Here is a 25,599-nt window from a genome sequence, read left to right as displayed (position 1 = left end):
TATCTTTTTCTATAAGATATTTAACGAAATCAAAAAAAAATATAAGATATTTAATAAGTTGAGCTAACTAAAACTCACTATTTATTTATGATTCACTCATCTAGAATTTGCTATTGAAACTAATTGGTTTCTCCTAAAATACTTACAATTTGAAAAGTCTATCAGGAGAATTTTTCTTCCCTTTAAAAAAAGAATAGGAGGCCATAATTTTGAAACCTAGACCATTTCAATAAGTGAAAAATGGAGAAGTTCAAGGTTTTTGAGGTTAGAACAGGATTCAACTGAGGTCAAATAATTGTGACAAAATAAAAAATTATATTTCAATTATAAAAAATAAATATAATAGTTTGTGACATAAAGACTTAAGAAGCCAACTTGCCTTAATGGTTAGCAACTCGCGAGTCAGACAACATTTCATATGTGAATGACCTTGTTTGAACATAACAACACTTGCTGTCTTGCTGAGCTGCTAGAACTATACTCGAAGTTGAAGCCTTGAACCTCAGAATTTAAACACAAATTATATTATTTTTAATATAAATATGATAAATTTTCAATCATGGTGTCCAATGTGCCATGATTGCTCTTCATCATCAAGTTAAGAATGAATGTTTTTAGTGCATGTAGAGTTCAAATTCCAAATATTTTATTTACAGTTGAACTAATTGGCACCTACAACATTAACAATTTATTCAAGCTGTCTAAAAATGGCATATAATATCATGTTTTACGTTCATAAACTATGCTATGAAAACAACTAAGTGCTCTTCTTCTTTTTTTTTTGATACGAATAACTAAGTACTTTCATATGATTTATAGCTTGATGATAAGGAGGTTATAGACTTATAGCTGCTGTCAGCAAAGATCACGGTATCGGGATTCAATTTTTATCAATTAAAGAAGAATCATAGCTATAGCCCAGAATTGTTGTTGAATGGTATAAACTATAAGGGAGAATAAATATATGATCACTGGTTGAAATAGTGAAAAATTGACTCTAGTGAGAGGAGCTTTGTTTATATGTGCTTGGTATAATTTACTTCAAATTTATACTAATCAACACAAGCTTAGGACCATAGACGTGAACTTGTTATCAGAAAATAATGGCCTTGAATATTCAACTCATTAATTTGCTTATGTTTAGTTATTGTTTCAATTGGAAGTACCATATGATGTAAAGTTACTAATTTTGATAGAGATGATGAGGTTGGGCATCTAACAATTTTCAATTTTTATGCTCAAGTTAAAGAAGACAGAACAAGAAGAAACCAGACAAACAAAAAGAAACAAAGATAAAGCACTAAGGAACCTGAATGAAGTGCCATGATCTACTAAAATAATTACAAACCCACCTGATTACGATTGGAGTACAATCGACAATAAAATAGGTAGAATTATTATTAATCTATCAACATGAAAGTGATAAAATAGATCAATTACAGTGTTTCAAACTTTCAATGTTATATACTATTCTGAACTGTCTTTTTTCTCAAAAAACCAAAAACCAAAAAAAAAAAAAAATGTTATATACTATGCCGTCTCACACAAACTATGACTCCATTCACTGAGAGAAACATAGAACGACAAAGAAAGTACCAAGAAGAAGAAAGACAAAAAAAGTTTAGCAAGATATACTCTTTGGCATTCCTGAGAGGTCACTTGCTTTTTGTTTCTAATTGAGCCTAGGAGCGACCGACCCATTTTGACTATTCAGATGCTTAGAGAAATATGAATCAGAAAGAAAACAACGGGATATTTTAATAATAAGAATACTGGAAAGATGACAAAGAATGAAGCCCCCCACTCACTAGTGGAATAATGCTTTTACAGGGAATTGATTTCTTGTTAAAAAAAATTTAGGGAGGGGAAAAAAAAGTAGTTCTACTTTCAGGCATGTTCTTCAATACATTGCTGTACCAATAATAATGCTTTAATTTATTTCCTTCGCCCTTTTTAAAAAAATAATTATTATTGTTTTGGGTCTAAATTGTTCACACCACTATGCCGCTGCATGGCGGTGACCGGCTCACTGCACCTGGAACATCTGAATGATGGAGTTGCTGCACATCTTGTCCTAAGACAATAATAACAGTATCTGCAAGCAAGAAAAATTACACTTTTTTTTAACTTCTCTTTTCTTTATTGAAAACCAAATGAATGTCAAACAATGTTTAGCTTTATATGGATAGCCTTACCTAAGACCATTCAATCATTTACATTGATGGATAAATGCGCATAGAGAGAAACTAAGGTATAGTTCCTTAGACGCAGAATGCAATACATTAAGTTTTCCAATTAAATTCACATTCATTGTTGCATTGACCAATAAAGTACAAACAATGTTATTTTTTCAAGGAAAATTATATTTAATGTAACTATTTATTTTAATTTAATTGTAAAACCTAATGTACTGTATTTAATAAACTATACCCATAAGCATATATGTTGGTGATCAAGTTGGCTTGCTTTTTGGTCCATCATTTGGGCCAAAATGATCTAATAAGTAGGGCGAAGTGAGCTTAAGATTTTGGGTCAGTGCATTGTTTATTATTTTGGTGTGGTTAATTTTTGGGTGGGGAGTGGTAGGCGAATGAGGGATACACCCTGTTAGGATGTCATTCAAAAGTAATTTTAAGGAAACCGACATGGGGGGATGTCTGTAAGTATGTACCTATGCTGACAAGGAAGCGCCAGAAATGGAATGGTTGGACTAGCCAGACAAATAGGGCAAGCAGTGTCATCCTCTGCCGAACTTGAAGCTTTATCTTTAGAAAATGGGCTAAGAAGGTTTCTTATGGATGATGAATTAAGAAGAGGAAGAAGTAACAAAAGCATCTCCTGCAATTGGCCAAGATCCAAAAGAGTAAGTTCCAAAATATATTATACCAACAAATAAGAATAGCTCAACCATGCAATTCAAGAAGCTAGCAGAGGAAAGAACTCACAATATTTAAAATATTTCCTCGACTTGGATAACAGAAAAGTAATAAATCATAAAATAAATGAAAATATAGAAATTCAGATAAAAGAAAGAACAGAGTACAAAATAGTGGATGAACAAGGTGACTCGATTAAGCTAAATGTGAGAATTTACAGAGTGTTTCCTTCCAGTTATCTTCATAATTCTGAAAACAGGCATGCATGTCTGAACCCAATGTAATGATGATCACTTCATAGATTACAGAATCCAGATATTTTATTTAACTCTAAAATGCTCAGAAAATACAAACTACTCATGTTTTCTTTATATTTGGCAGGAAAAACCAATGCACCATGGATAAAGTCAGTGGATTAATCTCAGAAATTCCTATATTTTCCCTTCTATAGTAAAAGAAAGTCTCAAGCTATCAAGCAAAACAATGAAATAAGCAATACGAAAGAAAGTCTAAAGCATATTTACCAATAAGATAACAGAATTGGCATTTTGCATGCACACATGAAACAAGTTCTTATATACCAAGTGGATTCAAACCCATGCAAACACATACTAAATACATGCAAGTATAGCATGTAAGGGATGAGATCAAATGCAAAAAAATGCAACATGTGACTCAAGAAAAGTGACAGATAAGGCTGTGATGTTGACTATACTAACAGGGGACTGAAAGAAAGAAAAGGAATGCCTTGTAGTCTGTTTCCAATGCTTCTTGTGAGATTATATGTCTAACAATTGGTTTCTCTATAAACTAAAATGTTACCAAAGACAAAAATAAAATACTCTCCACTTATATGGGAGAGGATTCAATGTAAATTCAAAAAACCAGGAGCAGGAATTGCTTGTTTTTATGATGGCAATGATCATATTGCAATTCTTAACTTTAATAGGTGAGGATGGAATTTTTTAGAACAAAAGTTTTGGCATCTCATCTAAAAAAAGTTCCATTTGACTGTTCACAAGTGTTAACAGTATCAAAAGCATCAAGAACAAAACAGAGCAAAATGCCTTCCACCTTGAGCTCACAAAAACAGCCTGTATTGAAAACCATTTCTTAGAAATTTAAAGTACTACAAATTACATGTGAGTGATGTTCGGTAGTGCCATGAGAGCATCAGTAAATGACCCCAAAGATAAGCGCCCAAAATCAAAACTATCAAGAATTTCCAATAATTTTAATTTTCTTGATGCAAATCAATGGAAAATTTCACAGCCTAAAAACTGATCAACAATACCTCAAAGGTCAAAATGAAGCAATGATTAAAATTTCTTCAAATCCTCTACTTTTCGACATCCTAATTGGTTGCCTAGGAGATATGAGAAATCACAGACAATTCCAACAGATTAATTCCATTCTCTCTTTTCTTTTTCTTTTTTCTTTTTAACATATGTAGACAACTAGCTGCCCATAAGAAGTCATGGATCCACCCATTAATGGTAGATTGGTAGTGGAACTCTGCAAAATTTCCTCCTATGACACCTTAGCAGAAGTTCTACATTTGTGGGGAAACATTTTGGAGGCTTTTAGCATGACTTGAAGTCCACCAACAACTCAAAAAAAAAAAAAACCCTTGCAAGGTATATATAGGTCTCATGCTTCGAGCAATTTCTACAATGTAACCTGAACACTAGGAAATCTTGTAACCATAAAGAAGGGTACAACTTTGACAGCAAAAATTGACCCTTTTGAGTCTCCAGTAAAAAAATAAAATAAAATTATTTTTTGTCTTTTGGTTCTGTTGTTAATTTAGTGGATATTGGCTTAGTTTTTTTCATTTTCTTTTTTTATTAACAAGCTGGGCCTGCTACATACTGCACAATGACATAGTTATGGAAGGAAAGTGCATCTATCTCTTTCTTTTATTTATTAATTTTTTTATCATTTCTTAATTAAAATAAGAGTGCCACCCCAATAATTCATCAATTAAAGGCAAAGAAATTTATAGGTAAACAATGAACAAATTTTATGCACATAATCAATTAACTCAGGAACAGAAAGGAAGGGGGCCATTCGGAGCTTTCTACAACATTTGTATCAATCACATATTACATATAAATGATTTAAAACAGTAACAGATACTCCAAAGATTGAAACATTAAAATTGAAATCAATGATAGCAAGGAACAAGGTCTTTCTAAATTTACTCACAATTTGGAGTAAGACTCAGATCAAGGTTTTACTGATCAAAAAAGGGTTTGTCTGCCTAGGACTAGGAAGGACAATTCCTCACACTTAACAAAAAATTGAAAAATAAAAAAGGGACAATTCCTCAGACCAAGTGAAGTGAACGAAAGAAAGCCTCCAAATTTAAATTAGTGCTTTGAATTCAGTGCTGCTCTTAATTGTAAGTGAATAAAGAGAATTTATTTTTCTAAAATAAAACTTTTTTTATTGATACAAGATAGAATTTCTACTTTAGCCAAATCTAAGTGTATATGTGTACGAAACTCCCTCCTAGAAACTTGAACCCTGACCCTTGCCCCCCACACCCCACAAGCATTTATACTTGTAGAGTAATCACCACACCATGAGGGAGCGGTGGTTTTAAAATAAAACTTCTAAACTCAAGAAAGAAGGGTAAAAATTACCGAGAATTCATTCCACACTAACTGGCGGTTCATGTACTCAAAGCTAACAGCTCGATTCATATTGGGGCTCCCATAGACAAGCCTGGCTTTTAAAGCTCTTTCAATAAGATTCCTGAACCTGCATCACAAAAGCACGATTTCATTTCTTTAATAAGTAACAGCACAAGATGAGATAAGTGAGAGTTGCAAGTTGTTCAATGGATAATTATCATTATCATAAATCATGAATATTTTCAATTGGTAACCAATTGGTTTCAGGTTACCAATATAACCATGATTCACATCACATTTTCTTTTCAGGTAGTTGAATTTGATCTCATCTATGCTAATATTACGTTGATTATTTATTATGTATGCAGTATAGAAATATTTTTCAATTTTCTAAGCAATTATAAATAGTGTTGGTAAAAGCATCAAACGCACTTAATCATATAGGTCTTTTGGAGCCTAGGTGCAAAGAGCAAGCGTGTGCTTGATTGAAGCGAAACATATATTTCTCAAATACAATATATAATTATCTCTAATAAAAATAATCATAGCATAAGATAAAAGAAAATAATAAATTACAATACCAATATGTTTTTTCTATTAGCTTAAGTACAATTGTATAAAGTTTATAAGTTCATATTTTACATAAGTTCTTTCGTTTTCTTAAAATTTTTAGAAAGTAAATTTGAAAACAATTATCAATTGAAAATATGATAACAATCTAGTTATAGAAAGTATAACATAACATTTTATATAATCCTCTTGTAAATGTAAAAAACATTACTGTGATAGACATGATCAATAGACATGGTTCAATCAAAATATATCCAAAAGGTAGACCTAAAAGCAAAAGAATAATAAATAATCATGATTTTTGTATTCTGATATGTAAACAAATTTTTTTTTGGTTATAATTTAGCACCTTAAGAACAGTGTTCTATAATATTTTAAGGGTCCATGTCAATCCTTCAAGACCAAGCAATTAATTTTAGTAATGAATATATTTTTTAACAAAAAAAAAAATTAAAAAGCACATCTAGGCATGCTTTGTGTTTCTTCAAAAATCGCCAAAAAAGTGTGCCTAAAATGCACTTCATTAAATGAGCTTGCTTTGTCCAAGCAAAGCGCTTAGACCTTGGGACTTTGAGCTTCAGCGCACCTAAACACACTTTTGACAACACTTTATTTGATTTTCATGTTCCCAAACATGCACTTTACTTCACTTAGGCTAATGGCACGCTTTTGCAGTTTGCACTAGAAAACTGTAGGGCTTAGGTTCACTCTGAAGTTTTCATCACATTGGTATATAATACATACGGACATAGTTGTATTAGAACATAAAAGGACATAATTCATTAGCAGCAAACCAATAGGATGATAAAAAGTGTCTGAGCATCAGTCCATGTGGAATTTTATTTTTTTTATAAGTTACAGTCACCTAGACAGATAAACTCATAGATAGTACCACAATGTATAGAAAATGGTCCACAATCCATTAAATAAAGTTAATGCCTTTTCACTGGATAATAGACTATTTATTAAGAATTTCGATAACAATTCTAAAATCACTCAGTAAAAATAACATTTATTTAAAGCTAAGAGCTAAGTGATTATGTCTAAAATAAAAGTAATGAGATATTCGATAAAGATGTAACTATCAGAACAATCAAGAATAATCAGCTACTTAAGACTTATCTTCCACATTTAACTTATCAGATCCATGCAATATTCTCTTAGTAATGGATTTCAAGATTAACAGTGATTTCATTTCAGAATTAACAATACTTTCTTTGTACTGGGTTCAAGAAAAAAATCCAGTAAGAGAATGGCTTGATGCTCAAAAGCATACCTTCCTGTATAAAGAAATATAAGAAGATTGCCAAATGAGGCAGCTTTATATAATCCTTCTATACGTTGTATCAACATCCATGCTCGCCGTGCCAATGGCCTCTGAGAGAAATGCACTTACAAATTAGTGCCAGTTCAATCCACCTTTAATTCTGAAAATCTAGAGGTGCAGTGGGGGGAGGCTGAGCAAAGAGGTCAAAGGAAACCATACCTGCTCAGAATCACCCCATCTACGAAAAGCAGAGAATGACTGTAAACGAGCCCACATGTATTGGCCACCAACAGTGGCAACGCAATACCAAATCTTCTGAGCCACAGTAAGTCCAGGTCCTTCTAGACCAGTTCGGACTGTATGGAAAATGACATGCAAAACACGTAAGTACAACATATAAGTCATACATATCACATATGGGTAGATAAGGCTGAATAATTGGTAATGGTAAACCAAAAAAAATATGGACGGTAGCAATCTTAGATCTAGATTTTTTCCTTTTAGTGTTGCTCATGCATACTATCCATGTAATTGGTATGCCCTCTAATTTCTTTCAATAAAGCTTCATTACTTACAAAAAATAATAGAGTACGCTATTTTTGAGAGAGAGAGAGAGAGAGAACTAGACCACACCAAAGTTAAACAGCTACTAGAAAAATCATAACAGGGCCCTAATCAGTCAGTAATGGAACACTAGAACAGTCTGATCTCCACATAAGACCTGCTACTATGAGCTTCAATCATGTTCTTTTCTTATAGAAAAGTGTTGAACATGCTTGTTTGACCAATGTTCTATATACACGTCGATTTACATTGTCATATAAATATATAGACCATTAGTACCATACCAAGGAATGAAGTAAACCTTTTGTAAAACTCCACAAACACTAATAGTTATTTGACAGCCGAATATAAATTTCGATTTGTATTCCTATGATAAGCTTTATAACTAAGAAATGGATAAAGGGTTTAAAGAAAGACAACTCCTTTTGCGTCAAGCTCGTTAACAAGAATATTAATCAAATTCATTTCAAGCCACAATCATATTAAGTTGGTGCTGCAACCACAAGGATTGTAACATAAAGTTTCGACTCTAGTTTCTTATCAGTGAGAGCAATCTAGTGGTATTAAAACTAGGAATCAGAAATTACCACATAAAACCGAGAGGCAGTGTTTACAGGAGATGTACAGACCATCTTACCTTTCCCTCTTGGCTCCACTGCACGTTCATCTCTGTACCTCAAATTCATGAGAGCAATCCCAGGAGTAGGCTTATCTACCCAAATTGAGAACCGCCAAATAAGAAACTCAAGGAAAGCATCGAGCTCTGCTTCGTATTGAAATAACATTCCTGGCTAATCCCAATAAAATGAAGCAAATGTTTTAAATACTCCCCAAGTAATTTCTTAACCATATAACAAAATCACCTTAATTTTATATCAATACCAATGGATATGTTACCAATTTACTTAATGAATATTGCAATAAGTTACAAGATATACCTTCATCAAAGAGAAGACTTTAACCAACTGTTCTTTCAACATGGCCGACATTTCGACGTCCAGTCTTGCTGCATCGACTTGATTTACTCTTGAGATTGAAATTGGGATTGTTGACTGCCAAAAAAAAAAAAAATGAAATCCACAAATAAAGAGCCGAGGAACAAAACACACAATTAAATAGATAAATAAATTTTAAGAATTTAACAAAACCCACCATGGGATTTGTTAACTTCAATAGAATTCCATAGAGATCAATAAAACAATCAAATAATTCTCTCTTTTTTTCGAAATAACCAAAACAAGGTTATGAATTATACGTATAAATGTTAAATTCACACAAGCAAGATTTTAAATTTTTCGAGACATACAAAAAGTTATCAAGTTAAAAGGTTCATTTATTCCAACGAACATTTCTATTGCAAAATATATCTCTACACAAAAGTATTTCCAGTTATCATTACCAATAATTATTTCTGCAAAAACCTAAACATTACGTAAATTCTTTCTCCGGAAAAAGTTTTCCTCCCAAAAATAATTTAACTTTCTCTCAAAACAAACAGAACCCTAAATTTGCAAAAGAGAAATAATTGAATAGATGTAAGGGAAAAACAGAGAGAATTAGAGAAAAAAGAACCTGATAAGATTGAGAGAGGGATTGGGATTGGGATTGGGATTGGGATTGCCAAGGAGGAAGCAATTTGTGATAAGTGTGAATCCAAGCATCTTCTTCAGGCGGTTGTGGTGGTGAGAGATTTGTGTTACTCATTGAAGCTGTTGTTCAAGATTATTAGATTCAAATAGAATAGAGTTGCTTCTTCCTAGGTTTGCTTTTATCCACACTATATGTGAGAACGAGAGGGAGAGATTTTTGGGATTGCTCAAACTCTCTGTGGCCTCTGCTGCGGTGTGTGTGTGTGTGTGTGTGTGTGTGTGTCGTCACTGACTCACAGTTCACAAGAAAGAAATAACAGGCGGTTTCGAATTGGTTCTTGCAGTCGGCAGGAATGAATGAGCAAAGGCAAAAGCAAAGCCTGAGGGTAAAGTTGCCTTGCAATTTGCATTTTGCTAATGCAATGTACCAGTAAAATTTAAATATTAATCCATCTGTAACTTTTTCTTTTTTTTATTTTCCTTAACGGTTTAAATGGGACACTGTGTGCATGGGTCGGGTGAGTATTTTTTTTAACCCAACTCACTATTGTGGGTTAAAAAAAAAATCTAACTCATTATAGGAGTCCAACCTAGCTAACCCAACTCAATTCATGTAGATTGGGTTGGGTCGAGTTGAACCGATGGGTTAGAAAAAAAAATTTTAATTACTATTATTATTTTTTTTTTATATACAAGATAGAAATTTTACTCTAACCTAATCTAAGTGTATATGTGTGTGAAACTCCTTCTTAGAAACTTGAACTCTGGCTCTTACCCCCATATCGCACAAGCACTTATACTTATGGAGTGACCATTACACCTATGGTAAGGTGTGCGGTGGTACTATTATTATTATTAAATTGAGTATTAAAACAACACTACTACAAATAAGAACAAGGTTATAACCAAATAATCATGAGCATAACAAAAAACAAACACAAACTATGTGAAGATAATTTAGGATTTGGGTTTTATTTAGTAAGAGAGGCAAAAAAGTAAATAACAAAATTGTGTAATATATTTTTAAAATTTTAAATATATATTGAATATAGGTGGGTTAGGTTGGATTAGACGAATTTGTGAATTTTATGACACAAACCCAACCTAACCCACTATTAAAAAAAATTCATAACCCAACCCAACTCACAAACCTTTAAAAGCTAACCCAACCCAAAAGGTTGGATTGGATTGGATCGGTTTTGGCGAGTTAGTAGGTTCACTGCACACCCCTAGGGTCTGGCTATGAACATGAAGGGGGTTTTGGTCTATTGGTTATTACCGAAAAAATATATAGTTTCATTTTTTGGGAAATGATGATTTTTTTTAAAAAAAAATCATAGAATTTACTTTCCCTCTTTTCTTTTCTTTTTTTTGGCATAAAATTTATATCTGTTTTTTTTTTTTTTTTCTTTTCTGAAACCAGCTCTTTTTATTTTTATTTTTTTGATAACCTACAAACTTCATTAAATCAAACAAAGACACCTATAATAATGCGATCAGCCTTGCACAAACATCCAAGATGACTTTAGGGCTTCATGCTTATTACAACGTAAATGGCTTTTGAAACCAGCTTTATTTAAAATTAGGTTTTAGTATTTTTAATTTTATCAAATAATATCCTTATGTTTTTATTTTAAGCCAGATTTGGGTGGAAGAATGTCATTCCTTTCTGTAATGGTTAATGTGGAATGTGCATTGAGTTAAAAATAGTTTATGTATGCTCAGAGTTGCGGTGTGAAGGCCTTTATTTGGGCATCATTTTAATGGGCAAAACGCAAAAGGTGTTTGATGATGAAACCTGAAAGTCATGATGAGTGGGGTAGGTTGACTCGCAAGTGATTTGTAAACGTTTTAAATGTGAGTTGCAACTTGCAAGTGTTTAGATAGGGCCTTAAGGTCATAGTCTTCTCCATTAATACTCAATTGTAGGGAAGTCTTTGTGCCCTCCTGTGCAAAGGACTCTTTTTGGCCTTCTAAGTTACAAACTAATAAATGTAATAGTTTTGGGCAATCCATAAAATTGTCAATTTACTTAAAATCAATTGATATCTTGATCTGATAATAAGAGTTTTCGTCATGAACGAACAACATAATTTCATCTTATCATAACTATTAAAGAAAAAAGTTTTGTGAAGAGTGCTCAATTAGTAAAGCTTCTTATCATGAAAGAAGGAGCATGAATTTGAATTTATTTTACGTCAAAACTCAATTGGTGTCTTAAGTCTTAACTTGACAATAAGAATAATCATTATGAAAGGACATCATAATTTCAAATCCTATAGTAACTATTAAAATAATTATAAACTGGTAACTAAATAAAGAACATGAGGTTGAACACATTAAACCAAAAACTAATTGGTGTCAATAGCAAAGCCATATGGTATCCCCAAAAATGTTAACAATTTGTAAATACTCATTAGAGTTTAGCAAGATGATAAAGTTTTTTTTTAATAAGTAATATTTGTGTATGTGTGTGCAAGCACGTGTGCATGTGCATTTTGAAGTTATCATATCTAGTATATCAATACCATAATTTGGCATTCCTAGCAAATATTTATGGATTGCCAATAGGTTTTTTTTATATATATGACAAACATCATAAATTTACTCTTAAAAAAATCATGTAAATCACTTGAATTGATTGTTAGAAGAAATATACGATTAAAACTCTCATCAAAACAGTTGACGTTCTATTGATACCAAGTCCATGATATATATGCCTCTTAAAAAAAATAAAAATAAAAAGTATTTGGTACAAGCACGCAATTTTTTTTTTTTTAGAGAGTTTCAACTTATGGCGTTCACTCCTGATCATAACTCTTTATCATAAAACCAAAACACTAATCCCTGATCATAACTCTTTATCATAAAACCAAAACACTAATCGGTTTTTTAGAGCCACACAAGTTTATGATATATCAACAAAATAAAAGTTAATGATATGTCAAAATCTAGATTCCACCCCTATTTAATACTCAGCAAGTGGGGAAAAAAAACTCTTGGCATTAAACCATTTAGCCTTTGGAAATAGAAAAGCACACAAACCTAATAATATTTTGTGTCAAGCAAGTGATATAGGGCTTTAAGCAGCTAAATTAAGTTTATAGCCTATGGTGTCAAGTAGCTCAATTAGTTGGCATTTTTTAATGTTTCCAATCAAAATATCTAAAGTTTAAATCACTTCTCCATCATTATAATTATCGAACTATCAAAAATATTAAATAAATTGAGTTTACAACCTATCCATCTATATATTTCTATCTATAATCTATATATCTATATATATAATAATAGGTGAAAGTGAGAGAAATTCAAATTAGAATTCCAACTTAGAGTTCCAATTTTGCGTCATGTATTCTAAATTATTTATTTTTAAAGAGTTTTATTTCTTAATTTTAGAATCAATGTGGGACCACATCATAAATATTCATCCAAGTGAGTGATTAAGTACAAAAACCAAAGAGTCTAGAATAAATGAATCGTAAAAAATAAAAAATAAAAAAAAGCTTCACAATAATTTTAAAAAAATGGACAATTTACATTTTATACCTAATAATATTCTTACAAAAAATTTTAAAGAGTTAACAAAATAAAAAAATAACTATTAATAGTATTTAAATTTTATATATATATATATATATATATGAATTATATTATTCATCTTATTATATATCTTTAAGTGTATCCATGCATCTTATTGGATCCCACAACGAGTAGTTGTGGCACAATCTTCTATCTATTTAATCCTATAACACATGGCAAGTAGCAATTTGTCCATAACATACCACATATGACAAGTGTCAATACATTTAATCCTAATTAATGGTACATTACAAATATTTTATATTTAATACTCTTAAAGGCTCTTCTATTTTTTTTTTTTAAGTAAATAATTTGTATCTATTATAATTTGAGATTACTACATTTTTCAATCACAAAACCTAAGGGTGTGATGAGTAAATTATTTCATCCAAAACGCAGAACACTCATCACACCTCTAGGTATTTCTGTATTGAAAAATGTTGTAATTTCAAATTATAATAGATTGAAATTATTACCAAAAAAATAGAAGAGCAATTTAAAAACCATCAGGACAATGGTCCCGTTTTGTAGGCAACTTTTTAGTGGGAGTCAAAGATGTATCTACTTATCAAAAAAGATGTATATATTTATTTAGTTTTTTTTTTTTTTTTGATAAACACGGGTTATTTTTCTATTTAAAAAATAATAATAATAAACGTATAATTACTTTAAAGAACTGGGTTAGTGAAAAAGTGTTCATATTTTATAGGCAATGTTTTAGTGCAAGTTAGACATGTATTTTTGCTAGACTATCATTTAATTTTGTCTCTACTTAAACTTAGGGGTGTATGGGTATTTTGAAACCAAAAAAAAAAAAAAAATCCGGTCAAAACAGGAGAATCTTCTTAAATAGTAGTATAAATGATACATGTATATATTATTATTATTATTATTATTGCTATTTACTATACACATTTGACCATTTGAGAATGAACAATGTAATTAGAAAATAAAATCTATAAAATTGAAGATGAATGATTTTTAATTTACATAATATACTTCTGAATCATCATAATTTTACCCATCATAATTTCAATATATGTTTTTTAATTGAGTTTAAATGATATTTTAAATCCTCTATTAGAATCTTGTAATATTAAAATAAAAAATAATTAATAACTATGATAATAATCAAATTTCATATTTAGAGAAAAAAATAAAAGAGGGGAAAAATCATATGTTGTTGTTGTAAGTGCACAATTGTACCTGGACCCAAAGACAATCACGGGCTCAGGTCCAATGAGCCTTAAACAATAAAATTTGTAGAGTGTGGGCTTGAAACCTAGGTTAGAAGTACTGGGAGCTCGTTAACAGACTTTTATAAACAAATACAGGTAAATAACGAACAATAATTGCAATGAATCTCCTCGGACTCGAGCCGAGGACCACTTCTTTTGTATTTCTCTTTCTTCCTTAAAGATTACAATTTCTTCACTTCTCTCTTAGTTGCCGCCCCCCATTCTTTGGCCTTTACCCCCCTTTTATACTTCCTTCTTTGATACTTTTTGGATAGTGACTAGAAGTTTCCACCTCACTGTTCAGGGGTCACCTCCCCATTAATGTGGTCAGGGAGGTAGGTGCAGAGCCTTTAATGCGGAGGTGGCAGCCTTTACCCTTGATATTTTCTTTAATACTAGTGCATCTAGAAGATTCAGGATGTCCCCTTTAACCACTAGTCTTTCCAGAGTTGTGCCTTGACCTTTATAATGAAATCTTGAGTTCTCCAGGATCTATCCGAGGTGAAACTCTCCCTCGGCTGCATCCTCGGACCCTCGGCATATGGGCCAACTCATAGAGTTTAATCCTGAAGCAGGTCGGCCCTCCATGTTACAGCCCAAAGGCCCATATGCCCACTTGGATCCTTTTACTCCCCACAATAGCCCCTCAAAACTCTATTTTTTCATCATCCGAGGAGAAAAATAGGGTTTTGATCCAACGAACACTTCCTCCACACTTTTTGCAAATAACCACACGTGTGAAAACCGTTTCGCGTTCCGGAGGGTGACACTTGGCGGTTTTATTTTCAAAAACGCGCGCATTTATTACCGTAAGTTATACCTTGTCCCCCACGTTCAACGGTGAGATGAGCATCCAACGGTCCTTATCATCCCATGAAAATTTGGGCGGGACAAATATAATTTCGAGGCCGCTTCTCGCACGTCGTGACGCTTCGGGAATCTGCGCCTTCATTTATTTCTCCAGAGACTAATCCCATCAAAGCATCAGCAATCACCTTTTGTCTATACAACTCCGTGGAAACTCGCACAACTTCAAGTCTGTAAGTTCTTATTCCTTTTTTTCTCTTAACCCTTTCTCCTCGGACCCTGTCCTCGGCCCTCGTTATAATCATTCCCCCTTTTAGATTTTAGCCTTTCGTTCATATTTGATGGGAAAGTTCAAGTGTCTAGTTGATACCGCCGCTAGAATGGAAGGCTTCAGAGCCAAGTATCACATTCCCGGCGATGTAGGTTTAAAATATTGCCCGGCAGAAGCTGTGGCTGGCTCTAGAAAGGAGGGAGAGGTTATCATCCCAATGATAGCCTTTGTAGAGGGTGGGATGACCCTCCCAATGAAGGCTGTAACTAGGGAGTACCTTCGCAACCACCGATTGTGTCCCGATCAGTGCCTCCCAAACGTTTTTAGAGTTTTGGGTAGTGTTGATGCTCTAAACGAGCAAATGGGCCTAAACCTCACCTGGCACGATGTCGTCTTTCTGTACGAGTCCCATAAACTCTCCAACGTAGGCTATTACATTAAATCCCGTTCCAGCGTCGTTAGGCTAATCTCCTGTCTGCCAAAATCCAACAAAGGCATGAAAGATGACTACCTGATCGTCTCTAGGAACTGGCACGACAGCCTCCACTGCCCAGTTGAGTGGGGAGATCCAGGTGCGACACCTTAAGATTAACCCCTCCCCCACCGTACAACTTCCTCTAACACTCACAAAAATGCGTATTCACATGTATTCATGTTTATTCTAAGTTTATTATATGTTGTGTGAATCTGACCATGTTCGTTTGCTTTGGTGTCTTTCTTTTCAGATAAGCAACACGTGCGCCCACGCTTAAGCCACTGCAACGTTGCAAATCTCAACCGAGTACTGCGCTCCGAAGTGTTTGTCAGCGAGGACCTACAACTCAGGGCTGCTCATCTGATTCTGGGGTACAATCCCATTTCCTCGAACTTCCAGGAGATAGAAAACGCTATAGTCGCGGGTGACCGAAGGCGAAAGAAGATAAACATAGCCCGGCCCCATTTTTTGGACGACCACGATCTCCCTGACGCCCCCCACACCGTTTTGTACACACAGCCCATAGCGGCAATTCCCCTCGCCGTGCACTCCCAAGGCATTGCTGTCCCAGAGGAGCAAGTGTCTTCTTCTAACACGCTAAACGAGGAGATAGAACAATTCCAATTTGAAGACACCGAAAGACCTCGAGGGAACCAGTTCGTCGTACTCTCTGACGAGGAAGAAGAAGCCACTGAGGCCTTTGGAATTGCAGGGTTAGTCGTTGCCCGACCAGAGGACGAATCCGAGGAGGATATAGACAGGATGAAGGGTCTCCTAACCACGAGAGCTACAAAGGTTGCTGAGAGAAAGACGGGGGGGTCTCAAGCTCTTTCATCTTTGCCACCTCCCCCTCCTCTAGCTGAGCCAAAACTTCCAGCCGAGGATCCCAAAAAGAAGAGAAAGGGGGAGGCCGAGGAGACAAGCGACAAGGAACCAAAGAAATCGCGACAACAACCGCCACCCGTTCAGCAGCAGAGGCTGGATAAAGGCAAAGGCAGGGCCCGCTCAGTCGAAAACGGGGAGATCAGGGACGTGGCAGAAGTGCGCCGAGCACCGGCCACCTGGTCCCCTGACTTAAGGCTGGACGGCGCACCTATCTCCTGCCAGTCCAGTATTAGGGCGGCCCAGCAAGGTCATGCCCATCACTTGGCAGAAGTGTTGGAACGCCCTCTTCTGCTGCCGAAAAATATGGAAACCTTGGAGAGGATGAGCCAACCTCAATTATTCCTGTCTCTAAAAAGGGATCTAGCCCTGGTAAGTTTAACTTTTTAGGAAGATTACATTTTTAACAGCATTGGATTATTCATCAGTGTCCTATTATACCTAATTTCCTCATACTTTATTGCAGGCCGTTCAGGAAGTCTTCATGGCCGAGAAGTTTATAGAAGATACTAGGAAGAAGGCCAGAACAGAGCTTGAAATTCGGATGGAGACTGAGAAGTCCTTAGGCACGGCCATTGCTAAAAATGAGAAGCTTATCTCTGAGGTGGCTGAGCTGAAAAGAGAGAGGAATGGGGCCGAGGCAAACCTGAAGACCATGAAGATCCAGATAGAAGGGCAGCGCAAGCTCCTTCATGAAAAAGATGATGAGCTCTCCCGAGTCCAAAGGGCACGGATTTGAAAAAGGAACTTGCACTGATGAAGGAAGAAGCCGACGCATTTCAACGTTCTTTAGAAGCTGCCAAGCAGGCGAGTTACGAGGAAGGGGTAGCTGCCACCGAGGAGCAGCTGACAGAGGCTTTCGCGGCCTTGTGCCGGGAGTACTGTCAGAAAGTCTGAGGGGAGGCTCTAAACAGAGCAGGAGTACCTCTAGCCTCGGAGCTGAGGAAGTCCGAGAATGTTTGGCTTCCCCTGGAGATACAGGAGATTGAAGAGGCTCCTGCTGCTACTCCTACCCCTGAAACAACTCTTCCTGCTCTTCCTCCCATAGTCCCAAAGCTAATTCCAGATCCTACAGAACCTTCAGGTTCCAATAAAGAAAAGGAAGGAGGCGGGGATGTCGAGAAGGGCCTGAGCCAAACCATAGAATCCAATGTCCCTCCAACGAAGGCAGCAGACAAAGGAAAGCAAGTTCTGTCTCCTTTTGAGTTGGAGCTGAAAGAGACCGAGGCAACCAGCACTTCTCAGCAAGATCCTCCTCCAAAAGCTTAGGACCTAGTTTAGGACTTCTCTTTCTCTGTATTCAGACTTAATATGTAATGTATATCTAAATGATTAATGAAGAACAATTTTGTTTGATTTTCACTCGTGTTGTATCTGTTTTTACTTTATTCTTTTTGTACTTGTCACAAAAGTTTCCCATTAGTACATAGCTAAAAACTTAACAGCAGATGATATGGTTGAGATATTTTAAACAAAGCCTTGGTTAAAAAAAAAAGAAGAGACCTCATATAACGATTAAACCCTTATAATGTGTGGTATTGTTTTTAGTAGGGCGTAAGATCCGAGGACCATTCCTTACATAAATTTGCTTAACGCTTAAAGATATAGAACTTAAGATCCGAGTTAATGACCAGTAAGGCACTAATTTCCAGACGCAATAAGAAATGTTAATTTCCTATTTGATCATGTTTGTGATCAAGTTTGTGATCCAAGGACAAGACTTAACCAATCTCCTATTTGATTCTTAAGATCAGTAACTTTTAATGTTAATTTTCCCAAAGTAGGAGGTCAGAGGACCCGGCATAACTAAGGTTCTGTTTAACAAATGACAAGATATCAATTTCCACAAGGTTTGTGGTCCGAGGACTGCACTTAACCAAGTTTCTGTTTGATTCTCAAGATCAGTAACTTCAAATGTTAATTTTCCCAAAGTAGGAGGTCCGAGGACCCGGCATAACTAAGGTTCTATTTAACAAATGACAAGATATCAATTTTCACAAGGTTTGTGGTCCGAGGACTGCACTTAACCAAGTTTCTGTTTGATTCTTAAGAATAGTAACTTCAAATGTTAATTTTTCCAAAGTAGGAGGTCCGAGGACCCGGCATAACTAAGGTTCTGTTTAACAAATGACAAGATATCAATTTCCACAAGGTTTGTGGTCCGAGGACTGTACTTAACCAAGTTTCTGTTTGATTCTTAAGAATAGTAACTTCAAATGTTAATTTTCCCAAAATAGGAGGTCCGAGGACCCGGCATAACTAAGGTTCTGTTTAACAAATGACAAGATATCAATTTCCACAAGGTTTGTGGTCCGAGGACGACACTTAACCAAGTTTCTGTTTGATTCTTAAGAATAGTAACTTCAAATGTTAATTTTTCCAGAGTAGGAGGTCCGAGGACCCGGCATAACTAAGGTTCTGTTTAACAAATGATAAGATATCAATTTCCACAAGGTTTGTGGTCCGAGGACGACACTTAACCAAGTTTCTGTTTGATTCTCAAGATCAGTAACTTCAAGTGTTAATTTTCCCAAAGTAGGAGGTCTGAGGACCCGGCATAACTAAGGTTCTGTTTAACAAATGACAAGATATCAATTTTCACAAAGTTTGTGGTCCGAGGACTGCACTTAACCAAATTTCTGTTTGATTCTTAAGAATAGTAGCTGCAAGCGTCAGAGGTACTCATAACTTTGAAATATTAACTGACAAAAGCACATTTTATTAATAATAATACCTTCTAAGATTATTTACATTCCATGGGCGTGGTACAATTCTTTCGTCTAGGTCAGCTAGCCGATATGACCCTATACCTGCTACTGAAACAATGCGATAGGGGTCTTCCCAATTGAGTCCCAGCTTACCCCAGGTTGGGTTCTTAGAAGTGCCTACAACTTTCCTTAGTACAAGATCACCAGGTGCAAGTGGTCTTAGCTTCATGTGGGCGTCATATCCCCGTTTTAGCTTCTGTTGATAATAAGCCATTTGGACCATAGCTGCCTCGCGTCGTTCATCGAGTAAATCAAGACCTTTCTCCAAGAGTCCATTGTTATTCTCCGGGCTAAAAGAACTTGTCTTTAGGGTGGGAAAACCAGATTCCAGAGGTATCACCGCCTCGGCTCCATATGTCATAGAGAATGGCGTTTCTCCCATGGACCTACGCGGGGTGGTCCGATACGTCCACAAAACATGAGGGAGCTCTTCTACCCATCTGCCTTTCGCATCGTCCAACCTTTTCTTAAGCCCACTGACTATGACCTTGTTAACGGCCTCGGCTTGCCCATTTCCCTGAGGATAAGCTGGGGTGGAGTACCTATTTATGATACCCATGTCACCACAATATTGCCTAAAGGCCTTGCTGTCAAATTGAACGCCATTGTCTGAGACAAGTGTATGTGGTATACCGAATCTAGTGACAATATTTTTCCAGATAAATTTCTTGGAATCAACATCTCTGATATTGGCTAAGGGCTCGGCCTCAACCTATTTAGTGAAATAGTCTGTTCCCACAAGAAGCCATCTTTTGTTTCCGGCAGCTCTCGGAAATGGCCCCACTATATCCAGTCCACATTGGGCAAAAGGCCAAGGAATGGAAAGAGGGTTAAGAACCCCACCATGCTGATGAATATTAGGGGTGAAGCTCTGGCATTGATCACATTTTCTGGCATAGTCCTGAGCCTCTCTCTGCATATTGGGCCACCAATAACCCTGAGTCAGAGCTCTGTGGGCTAAGGATCTTCCCCCAGTGTGGCTGCCACAAATCCCTTCATGCAGTTCTTCTAGGAGTGCTTCCGTTGATTCAGGGTGCACACACAACAAGTACGGTCCTAAGAAGGATCGTTTGTACAGCTTTTGGTCCTCGAACAACCAGAAACGTGACGCCTTACGACGTATCTTATCTGCTTCAGATTTCTCCTCAGGAAGGGTATCATTCCTAAGAAAAGATATGACCGGGTCGATCCAACTAGGTCCAGGCCTTATTAGATGGATGTGAGCCGCATTCACGGGGGTAAGCGTTGGCTTTAGTAAATCCTCTACAAGGATAATCCTGGGCAAATCCTGAGCCGAAGACGTTGCCAACGTGGCCAAAGAGTCTGCATGGGTGTTTCCACTCCTAGAGATGTGAGCTAAGGCAAATGAGTCAAATTCAGCTTGCTGACGTTTGACCTGGGCCAAATATTCCTGCATTCTGGGGTCTCTAGCCTCCATGGTCCCCATGACTTGGCCGACCACTAACTGAGAGTCCGAGAACACATGGATTTCCCTTCCACCCATCCTACGTAGCATCTGCATGCCTACCAAGACTGCTTCATACTCGGCCTCATTGTTAGTAGCCGAGAAGGCCAATCTTAAATATTTTTCGAAGACAATTCCTTCAGGGGACATTAGAACAAGTCCAACACCAGACCCTCTCTGATTAGCAGCCCCATCCACATACACTTTCCAAGCCGAGGGCACTGCGGCCGTGATCACTCCAACTGATTTTCCCTCCATGTGTGCTTCTTTTAGAGTTTCTTCTAGCAATGGTTCAGTAAACTCTGTCACCAAGTCAGCGAGGACCTGACCCTTCACCGAGGTGCGAGGCTTGTATTTAACGTCAAAAGCCCCCAGGATGGTCCCCCACTTTGCTATCTTGCCTGAGTAGTCGGCACTACGTAGCACTGCCTTGAGGGGCAATTGGGTCAGGACAACCACGGTGTGAGACTGGAAATAATGGGGAAGTTTGCGCGTGGCATGGACTACAGCCAGAAGCGCTTTTTCCAAGGGCAGATAGCGCACCTCGGCCTCATTCAAAGACTTACTAACGTAGTAGACCGGTCTTTGAACCCCGCTGTCATTCCTTATAAGGACCAGGCTGACCGCGTGGACGGCCACTGCCAGATAAGCATACAAAATCTCATATGCCTCCGGACGAGACAGAATGGGTGGCCGAGAAAGATATTGCTTGAGCTGTTGAAAAGCTAACTCGCAGTCCTCGGTCCATTGAAACCCTTTCCACTTGTTCAACAACTGGAAGAAAGGACGACATCGGTCAGCTGACCGAGATATAAACATGTTCAAGGCGGCAATCATTCCGGTTAATTTCTGAATTTCCTTTGGGTTCCGAGGAGGCTGCAAGTCTTGAATGGCCTTGACCTGCGCTGAGTTTACCTCCATGCCTCTATGAGTAATCATGTATCCCAAAAACTTTCCGGATCCCACGCCAAAAGAGCACTTTGAGGCGTTAAGGCGCAGTTTGTACTTTCTTAGCACCTGGAAGGTGTCGGCTAGATCTTTCACGTGTAAGGGTATTGTTTTGCTCTTAACCACCATATCATCCACATATACTTCAACGGTCTTCCCCAGTTGCTGTTCGAACATTCTAGTCATCATCCTTTGGTAGGTAGCCCCAGCATTTTTCAACCCAAATGGCATAACTTTATAATGATAGTTCCCGGTTGGAGTAATGAAAGCAGTATTCTCTTGGTCCTCCAACGCTAAGGGAATCTGATGGTAACCCTGGAAGGCGTCCAGAAAACTCATCCTAGGATGTCCGACGGTAGCATCCACCAGTTGATCAATACGAGGCATCGGGAACAAATCCTTGGGGCAGGCCTTGTTCAGATCAGTAAAGTCCACACATACCCTCCACGTTCCATTCTTCTTTTTAACAACGACTGTATGGGCCAACCATTCGGGGTAGAAAACTTCTTTGATAGCCCCAGCCCTTTTGAGTTTAAGCACCTCTTCCTTCACAGCCTCGGAATGTTCTCTAGAAGAACGCCGAGGTGGCTGTCTTCTCGGAACAATAGCTGGGTTGACATTTAAATGATGACAAATGAAGTTCGGATCGACGCCCGGAGCTTCGTAAGGATCCCACGCAAAAACATCAATATTGTCCTTCAGAAATTCTAACAATTCGATCTTCTCTTGGTATGGCAAAAGTATGCCGACTTGGAAGAACCTCTCTGAGCCGTTGGCTACTGGAAATTTCTCTAACTCCTCACAATGTGTCTCCTCTCCTGTCACCATTCCAGATGAATCAGGAGCTGTTAACTGCTATAAGTCTTTGGTGATTAAAACCGAAGGCTCGGCTTCTGTCTGATGCAGTACTGCAGCCAATATGCACTGCCTGGCTACCGATTGGCTGCCGAGAATTTCCTCAACACATTCCCCCGAGGGGAATTTAACTTTAACATGTAAGGTAGAGGAGACAGCTCCAAGCGCGTGCAGCCAAGGCCTGGCGAGGATGGCTGTATATGGAGAGTACGCGTCAACCACAATGAAATCCACCTCAACCGTTTCTGAGCCGGATTGAACGGGCAAACGGATCTGTCCCTTCGGCACAACAGCTCTCCCTTAAAAGCTTATAAGCGGCGAATCATAAGGAGTAAGATCTTCCAACTTCAACCTTAACCCCTTAAATAGATCAGGGTACATGATATCCGCACCGCTGCCCTGATCTATCATCACCCTCCTCACATCATAATTCCCTATCCTAAGCGTAACTACAAGGGCATCGTCATGGGGCTGGATAGTCCCTACCTTATCCTCGTCAGAGAATCCTAAGACGGGCAAAGTGCCCTTCAACCTCTTTGGCCTGCTGCCCGCATCCTCGGCCTGAGAATGGGAAACCGCCATCACCCTAGTGGGACCTGAGCCGGTCCTACCTGGTGCAGCGAAGATAACATTGATTATTCCCAATGCCGGCCAAGACGAATTGTTCCTCTGATTGTTTGAGCCGGACTGGCTGCCCTGCCCTGTAGGTTGACACAAGTGCTGCTTCAGTTTTCCTTCACTGACAAGCTGCTCCAAATGGTTCCAAAGGGTCCGACAGTTCTCGGTAGTGTGGCCCACATCCTGATGGTACTGACAAAAGAGGTTCTGATTCCTCTTCGCAAGGTCCCCTGACATCTTACCAGGCCATTTGAAGAAGGGCTCCTTACGAACTTTCTCCAACAACTGATGCACTGGTTCCCGGAACACAGTGCTCACGGCCTGAGGTGCTGCCGAACCGGACTGCCCAACGTAATCTCTCCTCGGCCTGTTATTGTGGTACCTGTCCGACCTGAAATCCCTTCTCTCCTGCGGGATAACCTTCTCCTTTCCCTTTCCTTGCTGTTGGTCTTCTTCCACTCTCTTGTACTCGTCAATACGTTCCATGAGGCGACGTACACTGCGGACGGGCTTTTTAGTCAAAGACTTCCTCAGGTCGTGATCAGTAGGAAGGCCTACCTTAAAGGTATTAAGCGCCACCTCATCAAAGTCGCCATCTATTTCATTAAACATCTCCCAGTAACGGTCGGAGTATGCTTTCAACGTCTCCCCTTCCCTCATGGTCATGGATAACAGCGAGTCCAACGGCCGAGGTACTCTGCTACACGTAATGAACCGCGAAGCGAACGCTCTAGTAAGCTCCCCAAACGAACCTATAGACCCCGATTTAAGGCCGTTGAACCACCTCATAGCAACAGGTCCCAGGCTAGAGGGGAAAACTTTACACATCAGGGTCTCGTTTTGAGAGTGCACCGCCATCCTCTGGTTAACGTGACTCACGTGCTCCACCGGATCAGTCCGGCCATTGTAGATGGTAAAAGTGGGCTGGGTAAACCTTCTGGGAAGCCTTCCTTTCTCAATCCTCCGTGTAAACGGAGATTTAGAGAGTTGGTGCAACGCCCTACTCATAGTATCGTTGTCTAAGCCCCTAGAACGAAGCTTCTTACGTCTGCGGGTTGGCTGGTCGTCCTCCTCACCGGAGGACATTGCACTGGTGGGGGAGCGCGACCTTGAGCTGTAGCCACCTCCCCTATCCTCCTCTGAGGAAGAATTAGACGAGGATGGTGAAAACCTACGTTTAGCACGGTGTAACTTCCTCTTCAAACGATTGATTTCCCTCTGCATGGACTTAGAACCCTCCTCGTGGGTGGTGCTACCCCCACCATGAGTATGACTAGCCCCTGGGTATTCTGTGTGGACGCTTCCCTCACGATCCCTTCGACGCTCAAGACGCTCGAAAAGATCCTCCGGCTGTGATCCCTGTGACTCTGCATGGTGAGAACCCAAGCCTGCCATAGTATTCCCACTCCTTCTAGACTAGACTCCCCACAGACGGCGCCAATTGTAAGTGCACAATTGCACCTGGACCCAAAGACAATCACGGGCTCAGGCCTAATGAGCCTTAAACAATAAAATTTGTAGAGTGTGGGCTTGAAACCTAGGTTAGAAGTACTGGGAGCTCGTTAACAGACTTTTATAAACAAATATAGGTAAATAACGAACAATAATTGCAATGAATCTCCTCGGACTCGAGCCGAGGACCACTTCTTTTGTATTTCTCTTTCTTCCTTAAAGATTACAATTTCTTCACTTCTCTCTTAGCTGCCGCCCCCCATTCTTTGGCCTTTACCCCCCTTTTATACTTCCTTCCTTGATACTTTTTGGATAGTGACTAGAAGTTTCCACCTCACTGTTCAGGGGTCACCTCCCCATTAATGCGGCTAGGGAGGTAGGTGCAAAGCCTTTAATGCGGAGGTGGCAGCCTTTACCCTTGATATTTTCTTTAATACTAGTGCATCTAGAAGATTCAGGATGTCCCCTTTTAACCACTAGTCTTTCCAGAGTTGTGCCTTGACCTTTATAATGAAATCTTGAGTTCTCCAGGATCTGTCCGAGGTGAAACTCTCCCTCGGCTGCATCCTCGGACCCTCGGCATATGGGCCAACTCATAGAGTTTAATCCTGAAGCAGGTCGGCCCTCCATGTTACAGCCCAAAGGCCCATATGCCCACTTGGGTCCTTTTACTCCCCACAGTTGTACTTTCTCTTACATTGCAAGTGGTAATAACTAGTCTAAAAAGTACAAT

The 25,599-nt window shown here is 38.1% G+C and overlaps 1 protein-coding gene across 1 annotated transcript; it reads right to left on the bottom strand.

The window, feature by feature from the left end:
* Positions 1 to 1,731: 1,731 nt before the first annotated feature.
* On the bottom strand, positions 1,732 to 9,911 carry LOC142633838 (peroxisome biogenesis protein 2). The gene is made up of 9 exons (XM_075808087.1): positions 9,824 to 9,911; positions 9,489 to 9,665; positions 8,855 to 8,968; positions 8,554 to 8,707; positions 7,572 to 7,708; positions 7,362 to 7,462; positions 5,525 to 5,642; positions 2,672 to 2,838; positions 1,732 to 2,095 (listed from the first exon to the last, which is right to left on the bottom strand). The coding sequence occupies exons 2-9, from the start codon at positions 9,618 to 9,620 to the stop codon at positions 1,969 to 1,971; spliced, it is 1,050 nt and encodes a 349-aa protein (XP_075664202.1). The 5' UTR covers positions 9,621 to 9,665; positions 9,824 to 9,911; the 3' UTR covers positions 1,732 to 1,968.
* Between the last annotated feature and the right edge of the window lie 15,688 nt (positions 9,912 to 25,599).

This window comes from Castanea sativa, chromosome 5, assembly GCF_040712315.1.
Source record: "Castanea sativa cultivar Marrone di Chiusa Pesio chromosome 5, ASM4071231v1".
In the NCBI taxonomy this organism is placed as follows: domain Eukaryota; kingdom Viridiplantae; phylum Streptophyta; class Magnoliopsida; order Fagales; family Fagaceae; genus Castanea; species Castanea sativa.
Note: the sequence above shows the minus strand (reverse complement) of the source record. Positions and strands in the feature narration are given on the sequence as shown.